Source organism: Jatropha curcas, chromosome 8 (assembly GCF_041381405.1).
Source record: "Jatropha curcas cultivar XTBG-Jc1 chromosome 8, XTBG_Jcur_1.0, whole genome shotgun sequence".
Lineage (NCBI taxonomy): Eukaryota > Viridiplantae > Streptophyta > Magnoliopsida > Malpighiales > Euphorbiaceae > Jatropha > Jatropha curcas.
The window spans coordinates 3,026,201-3,037,762 of record NC_143158.1 but is presented as its reverse complement, the minus strand read 5'-3'; the positions used below and the strand labels follow the sequence as shown (position 1 = coordinate 3,037,762).

Sequence of the window (11,562 nt, the reverse complement as noted above, 5' to 3'; positions counted from 1 at the left end):
ATGGTTTAACTTACGTGCCGACTTGCAGGTAAGCAATACGACCGAAATGGGGACCACTCAGCAAATGGTTTTGTGGAAATACCAAGCAAGCGGCTTGCGCACGTTCCTTTAACAAATTATGAATAGACACGTGGAAAATACTAGTTGATTGCCATCCGAGCTTGGGAATTTCAATAGTCACCGATTGGATGTTGATATCGGCTTATTAGTCATTATTATTACTCTGCCCCGAGATTTTCGTGCCTGCCCAGTCGTGTCCCATTTCTGTGCATTAGCCTTTGATGGATGGGAGTGCCCTTTGTTAAGGAAGTAAAAATATACAGAGAAATGTATTTTTATTTTTTTTAAAGAGATTTGGAGCCACCATTATTAAAAACATTTATTGGAATATTACAAATTAAAAAAAAAAAAAGAAATTTTGAATTTTGAATTTTGTTTTTTCTACAATAAATCGATTCCAAATCTCACGTACCAAGAAACAGAAAACTCCGGAAATTGAATTTCAGAAGATCTCACTTTAAATTTGAAAGTTATCATCGGATTTTTTTCCCTGACGTGATGTCATACATACGTAGACATAACTGAAGATGAGGTGGATGTATTAAAAGTTTAGTATTTTTGTACTATGTACCTTCACAGAGTGTTTGTATTCACCTATACATCAGCCATTAAAATAGATTATTTAGTAGAAATAAAAGTACATATATTTTCACTAAAAAACATATCATACATTTCTCAGAAAAAAGTATTAGTCAATTACATTTATATATGAAATATGAAAAAGTCAGTGTAAATTCATCTAATAATATTAATGTTTTATTTGGTGTAAATGAACTTTTAAATTTAAAATTTATTTATAAAATCATGGAATTAATTAATTAAATTTAAATTTTAAAATGAGTCGTTAAACACATTTGATTTAAATAAATAAATAAAAACAAAAGAAAAAGGCATGAAATTGAAAAAGGGCAAGGAGCCAGGGAGTAGAAATCGTGTGCGAAACGTGGAGAGATCACAGATAGGAAGGCAAGAGAAACAAATGCACATGCAAAGGCCACACCAGATTAAGAAAAGAAAAGGAACACGAGCACGTGAGAATTTCCAATACCAATCCATTCACACGAAAGAGAAGAAAAGAAATGAAATGAAATGAAATGACGGAATAGACACTGTAATTTTATTTTAAAAAAATCATTAAACACGCTTATTTTCTATTTTTTAATATAATTAAATACAAAATTTCTTTATCTAAATCAACGACGTTGGTTTAAGTACAAGTATAAAGGTCATATGTCTAATGATACGTCGTTATAGATAAGAGGTTGAGTGGTTTATTCTTGTTTCTCATAGTATCAAAGTATGAAAGGTTTACAACTTTGATTTAGACAAGGAAATAAAAAGAAAGTATGGCAAATGACAAAGAAAAAAAGAGACTTGTTGAATCCTTTTTTTATCATTTAGATGGCTGATGGGATGACTAAGCGAAGACAAGTCGCAGAGTAAATGTTGAAAAAGCAATTAATCAAACCTAAAAAAGGTATTTTAGTTTATGTGTTCACATATTAGGTGGTGTGCACAGTGTCTCCTCTCAACTGATTTGATTTTCACATTTATTTGATTTGGTCTGGTCACAGTTAACCAAAGAGAAATTTTAAATAATTCTAAAAAAAAAAAAAAAGAAAGAAATTTGAATAAAAAACAAGTGGGTCCCCCCAGAGGCAGACAGGTTATGGTGATATAGATTCTACAGAGTAGAAATAGGATTCGAATGATTAACCAATACATATCAACACACGTGTATGCACAATCACACAGTACTTCAATATTCACGGGCGAAGTTTGACGTACTTTTAATGCTTCATTTAAAAGGGGTATCTTCTGAATCAGCCACGTGATCTGTGTGCCTCTCTTTGGTATTTATTTGTAATAGTTCGTGAAACGCCCTTCTTGTTTCACTAAATTACAATACTCCACACCTTCTGAATTCCTTTTCCCAAAAAGCTCATGTATTTTATAATTTGCAATTTAAATTCAAATATCTTTGTTTTTTTAATAAAAATAAAAATACTGGAGCTTATTTTAATTAGAAAAATAAAAATAGTCATCAATTTCAAACGAGACCAATCATAGTGATTAGCATTTGTTAATCTTCATTCTTGGAAACTTCCTTTATATTTTTTTAAGTAATCACATTCACATGAAATTTTTAAATTTGAAATAAATATGTCAAACTTCAAATAATTAACAACTAGGCAAATGCAAATGTAATGTGTGGATATTATATTGCCACCTAACAACTAAAATCTCAACTTATCGCACACGTGATGTTCAATCCAAATGACAAGATTAAAACAATTAAATTTCAAATTTGAATTTTTTTTTTCAATACCGTTAAATCGTAGATTTATACGATATTTTTATACATAAATAAATAAAAGAAATATTTATTTATTGGCAATTTGGTCAATTCAGTTGCTAATACAATTAAAATATGCAAACCCCAAAAAAAGGTTAGGTCTAAACGCACCAATAAATGACCATATAAGTCAAAATGAGAGGGACTTGTACATTAATACATGATGCTAAGTTCCATTTATTTCAATCCCTTTCCCATTTCACTATCACTTGAAGCATATTGTACTCCATTCATTAATTGGAATTCTAAAATTAGGCATAATTATCCCAGTAAAAATAAAATAAAACAAAATTTAGCTAGCATTTTTAGAAATGGAGATGGCATCCAGCTTCAAAATATCTAATGGTACAGGGACCACTATGGTATGGTGTTCCATCGCTCATTATACTGTTAAAACCAACAAAACTTAAATCATCAATGCCAGCTTTTCTGTGAATTAGTATTGGTATATTGGACTAATCTTAATTAGGTTGTGATTAATCATGATCTTCCACCAAATTAACTGTTGAAAAGCATTATTCTTTACACAACAATTTTATCAATTGGACAAAACATATTATTTATGGTTGAATTAGAGTAAGAAAGTATCAAAATCAAATTAGAAATGGACCACAACCACATAATATAATCAACATCAAAGACCACTTAATTAGCACTGAAAAGTAAAAACACGTGAAATTGTGGAAACTACGAGTAGAAATGTGTTACTGTTATTCTAGGAAGCAGAATCTAGTATCACTCAAAAATCAGTGGTCCAGATACGGACCAAGCAATTGTTGGGTGTATATTTGGAGATGCGGTCTATTTTAGAACGTGCTTTTACTTTTTATATCTCAACCACCGTTTTTTTCTATAATGCGGAAAATGCGCCCAGCCGATGTTGAGCTCAGCTCACATCGATTTTTTTTTTTTTTAATGGAAAATATTTTCTATAAATATGGGATTTTTTTTTCTAAATAAATATAAAATTAATACACTTAAATAAATAAATAAAAAAGTTAAAATAAGTGTGTTGTCTAAGCAAAGGTAATTTGGTCCTTGTGTAATGGCTGCTAAGAAAAATGAAAACGTGAGTTACACATTTACCAATTTAAATTACGTTTCCGAAATGCAATGATTATTAAAACATTCTCACCTTCAACTAATTATTCAACTCAACTCAACACAACAAAACGTGCTTCGAGAAATTGAAATTTCTCCGTTACAAATTAGGAATCAAACTAGTTGAATAATCTAGAAGAAGCTTTTATTTGAATATTTTAATCCAGTAAAAACATGTGCCGCATGCATAAAAAAATACATGTATTTTGTCTCAATTAAGCACCAAAATAGACCAAGAAATTTTATGTTTGTATTTAATTATGTGATTACTTTTTGTAAATATAAATAAATGCGGTCCAAATAATTGCTGAATATTCAATCCTCCCAACATACATTATGGGATGGCCAATCACGAATTCTAAAATGTTCGTACTAAAAAAAATATATAAAATACTCTTAGGAAAACAAATAATAAATAAATAAATAAATAAAAGACTGATATATTCCATTGTTTCACTATCATCGATCTTATTCTATTTCCTCTTTGTTTTTTACTACTTTAGGGAAGAGTTGGTCCAGCCCACTTGTATCCACTTTGGGGAAGAACCCATACCCCATTCTTTTCCACTCGTTTAGTAGGACATACAAAAATAATAAATGATAAATATAAAAAGACAGAGACCTGAAACTGATCTTGAATTCTCATTATCCCTCCAGATGGAGAATATGACCATGCAAGTACAAACCTCCAACAGCATTTTGGAGTGAAAGAGGATTTGGGGTCCGGAGGTTTTAAATATCCTCACATATGTATTTAACTGAGAATTTTCTGTATATACAACTCTATTCAAGAATTTAAAAAGAAAAAAATTCTGTAACGATGGAGCAAAAATGCACTTGGCAGAAAACATAAGAACAAGATTAACTGCTCCAAGGTGATTTATCCAGCTTATCTCATACAGACAGACGGGCATTAAAGATATTGATTTCAGTCAAGCTATATCGTGGAGATTGGGATCCAACATTTTGTCAAAAATCATAATCTATGTCTGTCAAGTTCTGGGAAGGAGAGTGCTTGATAAGTTGCCCTTGCTCATCATATCGATCAAGGTTCTCACATGGGGCAGGGAAGATGGTACCGATTACACGACCTTGAACAAAAGCACACTGGAATATGTGCTTCTTCTTGTAAGTTAGTCCCACTGACATATCCCGAAAGGTTACATTTCTCACCGGTATTTCTTCGCTCCCATGTATCCGTACAGGCACACGAACTCCTTGACCGTGTACCCCTATGAAACTTATGTCCTCAAGTCTTGGAACAGCCTTTGGATCAAAACCTTCATCAGGGTGTTCATTGTAATCTGTCTTGACAACAATTCCAACTCGAACATTATCAAATGTTAGGTTTCGGTAGGTTATATGTCGAACATATCCACCTCTTCCAGGGGCAGTCTTGATCCGAACTGCACGCCTCGAGCTCCATACAAGGAGGTTTTCCACAGTGACATTTGATACGCCACCTGACATCTCACTGCCAATTGACACACCAGCACTGTTGCAAAATTCAAACCAAGGTGAATCTTAGTTGCCTTCTGAATAGTAGAAACATGCAATTACTCCATCACAGGACAACTCCAAGGTGGCAATCTGATTTAGCTGTTCCGTAGAGTCTTATACAGAAGCAAGTTGAGAGAGGTAGAAAAGCATCAATTTGCAGTTAATCAAACCACAAAAGTTTTTATAGACGGCTCTGACTTTGGCTGTTACTTTCTTCTCTTTCTCTTTGAAGTGAAGTTACTTATGCTCACTATACCCAAAATCAGGACCAAAAAGCCATATGGACTACAGAGTCTCTTGAGGATAGTAGCGTTTCCATTCATTTATTTGGTAAGTTTGCAGTAGAAGTTACAAATCTTTGTTTTGTACCAGGAAAGTTCATGGATCTTGCAATTGACTCTCAGAAAAAGTGGGGAACCTTGACATGCTAAATGCTAATTTTAAAAAATTCATATAAACAAGCCACCTACTCAAGCAAATTTAGATTTAGGATAATTGAATAGTGTGGTCATAAATATAGGTACATTTTAAATCACATGCAACCCTCTTGCGCATGTTTGCAATATAAAATTTTGGATTTACATACACATGCATAAATCCAAAATATTAGATTAAAGATTCAGTAATGCAGCATGGAAGCATGAAGAAGTTCAAAAGCCATGCAAGCTTGCGGCCATAAACTAGTCTTTTCACTGATATGAAAAGAGCAAGAACACAGAATCTGAAGCAAGTGGGAAGAAATGAAAGAGATTTTACCTGACCATAGAGCGAACTGCCAGGTTACGGATGAGAATATTCATTGAAGGTCGTCCATATGCAATTCCATATTGATCCCAGCCACTTTTGATTGCAATCCCATCATCCCCCACACTTATGTAACAGTCTTCAATTATCATATCCTCACATGAATCTGTTCATGCCCCGAAAAATTTAAGCTCCCATATTCAAGATGGAAAGAAAAAATTGCTAACAATCTTCATAAGCATGTTTACCTTAATAAATCAACAAGTAGGATCACAGTCAATATTTGAATGGCACACTAGATCATAATAATAGGATTTTGGGCAAGCTAATGCAACAGGTGCATTAACATATTGATGCTAAGCCGCGATACAGAAGAAATAACCAGAAAATAGAAAATATAGAATAAAGGAACAATGATAGTAATAACAGAGCAATTTGCTTACATATTAGAACCAAGTCAGTTTAGGACATTAAAATGAAGAATATAGAAAAGAAAGGACTCAAATTGCCACAATAAAACTCGCTCATCAATTCCCAGTTTTTGAAATGAATGGCACCTAAACTTCCATATTGAAGCATTTTCCAATCTATGATAGTACTATTGATAAAATAGTTTCCTACTTGCCTTAAAATACAACATACCTATTTCTCATCTTTGAGAATGATTATTGTTTGATCATTATTCAATTGGCAGTTCATCTCTTAAAAGAGTTTAAAAAAGATGTTAAGAGGTTCAGATTTATAAAAAGGCTTACCATCTCTAAAGGCTAAGTTGAGGTCAAAGAAAAGCCATATATTTAGTCCATTATTATCCTGTTGGGAGGGAAATGATAATACCTACCAGGATCAATTCCATCAGTATTTGGAGCATCATGCACAGGAGCCAAAATGGTAAGATTTCTGATTGTTACATTCTTGCAGTCATATGGATGGAGTGTCCAAAATGGTGAATCCTGCAAAGTTATGTTAGTAATGAGAATGTCACTTGACCACATTATCTGCACAAGAGGACCCCTTGTGTGGTTGAGAAGCTTTTGCTTATATTTTTTCCACCATGTTTGACCCTGTCCATTTATGGTACCATTGTGCCCTGTTGATTGGCAAAAACATAGACTATTATCAGATCACCTTTTTGCAAATAAAAGAGGCTTAATAATCACAATAACAATGTTGAAAACAGACCTACACTCATCTACTATTAGATCCGCTTATAAGGAGTTCAAACAAGAGACGACCAAATAGATATAAATGATTGCTATCTAGCAATAGTATCATATTAGTTTGATTTCAATCATTGATGATTTTACCTGCAATGAGGTGTGAAAACCTAATTGGCATCGATATACACTTCATATGATCTATAAGACTCTGAATTCAGGCAAAATATAACAGGCAAATGAATTTTTGCAGCATCCAGAGGAAAGACTACCGGCCTCTCTCTCTTTACCAAAAGCACTAGAAATGTTCCAAAAAAAATAGGCATACGATGTAAAGAATAGTTCTCATCCTCTCTCTCTCTCTCTCTCTCTCTGCGAGTTTCTTGTAGCTTAAAGTTACTCTAAAATTCTATGTAAGCACTATGCTGCAGTGGGAGAAGCAACACAAAAACCTAAGATAATTTTGCAGAATTGATGGCTACAGAAAATAGCCATTCAAGATTCCTACTCTCTTAAATGTGATATAAAATAGCCAAGAATTTTCAATTGGTTGGCTGCACTAAGTCCCAAGAGATATACTGCATTTTAATTTTTCATATGGGAGACCTTCATAATTAAATTACTACCATATTTTGTTGGTTTTCCAATGATTTTTACTATCATTTACTCGAGCTACTTCCTTTTTGGTTTTCTCGACAAAATTTGTACACTTCTTGATAAATTACACTGCATTTACACTGTGACTTTCATGAGATAATTTCTTGATACATTCAGAGATCAAGTGCCCGGCCTAAAAGAATTCATGCGTGACTTTGAATAGTGTTCCAATGCCAAATGGAAACTAAGATTAATAAAATAGGTGGCTTTGGTGTAATGGTAAATTTACTCCAGTTGTGACCTGGAGATGACGGTTTCTGAGCCACGGAAGGTTGTGTACATCAACCCTCCCCAAAGCCCACACCTGTTGGGTGGTTCATGCACTGAGTCACTCTTTTATGGATACTAAGATTAATCAGTTCAAATTACCGTTTAGTTTGGATACCTTATTTGTCTCTCTTGGAAAATGGATATCTTCATGAAAGACCAAAGTTCAAATTTCCACTTTCCAATTAGACTAATGTGATTCCTGAGCTGAATGACAACCTAGAGCATATGTATCTATGAATAACACAAGTTTTGTATATCATACCGGTAGCTTTCCTAACCAAGGCCTTTAAAAGAAGATATTGGAACAAGTAATAAAAGCTAATTCAGCGAGGATTGATGAAAATTTATTTGACTCACCTGTTATGACAACATCTTTGAGGTTTTGACCATGAATCAAACTACCATACCGAGGTCCAGGATGCTCTCTCCCATATCCATATGAAGGCAATGGAGGCATCAATGGCCAGTACTTCTGATCCTGTTAAATATCACATAAGGGAGCACAACAAAAATGAGAAATAAAATTGATTAGGTAGGACCAAAAGACCCAAATAAATAAATAAGTAAAATTTAATTGCTAAAAAAGAGGGTGTAGGTGACCTTAATAATGCTAAAAAAGGTGTTATATCTGCCAAAGTATGATATTGAATTTAATAATTAACTGTTGAATATATTTCTAAGTTGTTAAATATATTGATACAACTCACTTTTTATACCACACGTAACAGAAAGTTGTTTGGAACACATGTTATAAGCATTTGTTTGACAATGTTATAAGTTCCTATTCACCATGGCCTGGAATAAATGTTTCATATTTGTAGGTTGATCCTATCTGTTGCTCTTTCCTTGTGCCTATTTCGCCTTAGATGGTGGTTTACATATACACCTTCGCAACCTTATGGTATACCGTGGATCCAGGCACAATCCAGTCTGACCCAAACACTGGTTTTGATTGAATATATAGTCAGCAACTATAAGGGCTCTCTACTTCAGGAGTTCAGGCATGTGCGAAAAGCAAGTGGAAAATATTTAAACAGATATTTCTAAATAACCTTTTTTTTAGTAAGCATAAGTGCAAACTCCATATGAGTACCAATCGCACAATCAAAATATGACACACGACTGTAACATTGCCAGAACTTTATAGTTGACCTATGAAATCATGCCATCAAAAGCACATCAGCTTTGTACCAGAGTAACAAAAATACTTGAGAGAAACATTACTTTCCCAGATTCATGCGCAAGAATGTGCAGCAAACATCAATATCAGGAAGCACATATGTGAGCTAGGAAATTCAAGAAATGCATTGGAGACTATCAGACTACTTCTCATATTGCACAGATATGGGAAGCATGCTTTCTAAATTCTAAATCATATGAAATACAAGTAGTTGAATAATCTGGACATGCAGATTGCACAGCATGGTGAAACTCATGAAGGGGAAGAAAAACGGTACACATTTCCCTAACCTTACAATCACAAAAGTGTACACCTGGGCCTTTCAAACTTCTATGGCAACTTAAGAGATTTTACCAAGCTTGATGCTTTTATCAGCTTGTATTTAGCTAAACCACTAACCAGATCTTCTATATGCTAATGCTTGCACTAAATCTGTACACTTCTCATTTCAAACGTGATTCTTTTAATGAGTTTTTCAACAACCACACGATTCCTTCATCCTATCCTTTTAATCACTGATATCCATTGGAATCATAATGCAACAAACACCAAACTTGAAGAGTGTATCCACCACGGGCATCTAGATAGACAAGATTTACACAATCCAGACCACCAACAATATATGGAATTTCTCATCCGACTGATGCAAACAACCCAAATGCATATACTTTAAATCCACCAGAAATGAAACAGCATAATTGAAGAGATATCAGCATATTAACAACACACAAATAAAAAAGAGAAAAACAAATTAATTATTAGAGCAACTCAACGATTACTATGATACCCGCTATAATAAGTGAGAACTTAAAAGCTGGAGATACAAGGAAACACTAACCTCAATTCCAAGTATAACAGCATCCTCTGCAAGAAACAGAGTCATATGACTAGTGAGATTAAACGGCGCCGTGAGCCATCTCCCTGGAGGCACATTAAGCTGCCCTCCACCTTTCTTCCCCAGCTTTGAAATCGCCAAAATGGCCCTCTCAAATGCCTCCGTATTCAACGTAACCCCATCACCGACTCCACCAAAATCCGTCAAATTAAATGCCACAGGTCTCAGCTTCGGCATCGGCCTCATAGGTACCCGCCAAAACACCGCGAACCCACCGCCCACCACATTCCTCTGCCACATGAACACGGAGGCAAACGCCGCGATCCATAACACTGTGAAGAGGGTTTTGTGCGAAGTCAAAAATGCTGGTGCCCACCGCTTCAATTCCAGCCTCTGGTACTGAAAGCGCCCAAGTGGCATAGTCTCTAGCATGTTTAATTAAAACAAGTGTATAATTTTTTCACGTTTTCAGTTTTGATCTTCTGTAGTGGTTATTGGATAGTTTGATTTAGTGAAAGAAAATATGGAAAGTGAATGTAGAAGTGGAAAGGTGGGGTTTTGGACATGGATCTAAGCTGAAGAGGAAGATTTTTTTTTTTTTTTTTTTTTTTTTAGTTTTTTGGGAGAAAGAGAATTGGGTGAAATGTGAGATATCAAACAGTTTGATATTTGTCGGTTGAGGATTAAGTGTATTTAAAGGGAAGGGAAAACCTTTGTTAATGCCTCACTGTTTGTGCATTTTTTAAAAAGAGGTGATCTTATTCTTATTGCAGATTGCTATCCTTCGCTGTAGTTGGATAGGAACACCTAATTTTAATTGAAACTAATAAAAGTAAATACCATTAAGTGGTACTTGAATCCCCAATACCAAAAATAAGGGAACATATGTTGGTCTAGCAAAATGAAAAAAGGTATTACCTTTTCCAACTTTTTCTACTAATAACCTGATTTGAATATGATTATCCAATGAAGATATAGTTCAAAGGAACATCTAATGAAGGTGTATTAGTTACAGTGGAGAAAGTCTTGACAAACATACTTGGGTAATGATCATATAAGGTGAAAATAGCACTCCTATAAGATAAAAAATCAATATTGAAGCTTCCATATAGTTTCCTATTTTAGTTTCTTCTGAAATATTCATTGGAAGCTGAACTTAGACATCAAAGCTAATCACAATTCTTTAATTGCCCCATTTTGGTTTCAAAATGAGACAAGACAACCTTAAAATCAATTGTTTCAATTGCGTGAGTGAAGAACAATTAAGAAGCTACCTATTTTATAATGTATTAATTAATCAAAATATTGTTTCCATTAGACAAGCTATAATTATTATTAGATTAATTATGTAGGAAGAAAATTTCCCTTTTGTTTTAATGGCTCAAGCTATCATCTCCATCAATACAACTTTGGATGTGTCCCCTTCGCTGAATTGCGAAGAAAACTATAAAACAAAATGCTCCAAGGTTGGTGAAGCTGGTAAAGTGTTACAGTCAGTTTCATTTGGTCACTGAATTTTTTGAAAATGGAGTAGATGATACTACCCCGTAAAAAAAATGGAGTAGATGAACTACACCTACCAAGAGCAATTAAATGAATACATCTCAAACATACAAAATAAAGTCCTTCTACCAAATGGTGTCAGCAAAAAATGTATCTTGAACCCTAATATGTTTAGTAAAAAAATCACAGTTGGCAAATG

The 11,562-nt window shown here is 34.0% G+C and overlaps 1 protein-coding gene across 1 annotated transcript; it reads right to left on the bottom strand.

Moving 5' to 3' along the window:
• Positions 1-4,136: 4,136 nt before the first annotated feature.
• On the bottom strand, positions 4,137-10,606 carry LOC105637993 (Pectin lyase-like superfamily protein). Its single transcript, XM_012221691.4, has 5 exons — positions 9,864-10,606; positions 8,203-8,323; positions 6,603-6,851; positions 5,774-5,927; positions 4,137-5,012 (listed from the first exon to the last, which is right to left on the bottom strand). The coding sequence occupies exons 1-5, from the start codon at positions 10,290-10,292 to the stop codon at positions 4,487-4,489; spliced, it is 1,479 nt and encodes a 492-aa protein (XP_012077081.1). The 5' UTR covers positions 10,293-10,606; the 3' UTR covers positions 4,137-4,486.
• Between the last annotated feature and the right edge of the window lie 956 nt (positions 10,607-11,562).

Coding starts and splice junctions, on each gene's coding strand:
- LOC105637993 (XM_012221691.4), bottom strand. CDS start 10,292: ATGCTAGAGACTATGCCACTTGGGCGCTTTCAGTACCAGAGGCTGGAA. Junction 6,852..8,202: donor CAAAGATGTTGTCATAACAG/GTGAGTCAAATA, acceptor GCCAATCAACAG/GGCACAATGGTACCATAAAT. Junction 5,013..5,773: donor GCAGTTCGCTCTATGGTCAG/GTAAAATCTCTT, acceptor ATTTTGCAACAG/TGCTGGTGTGTCAATTGGCA.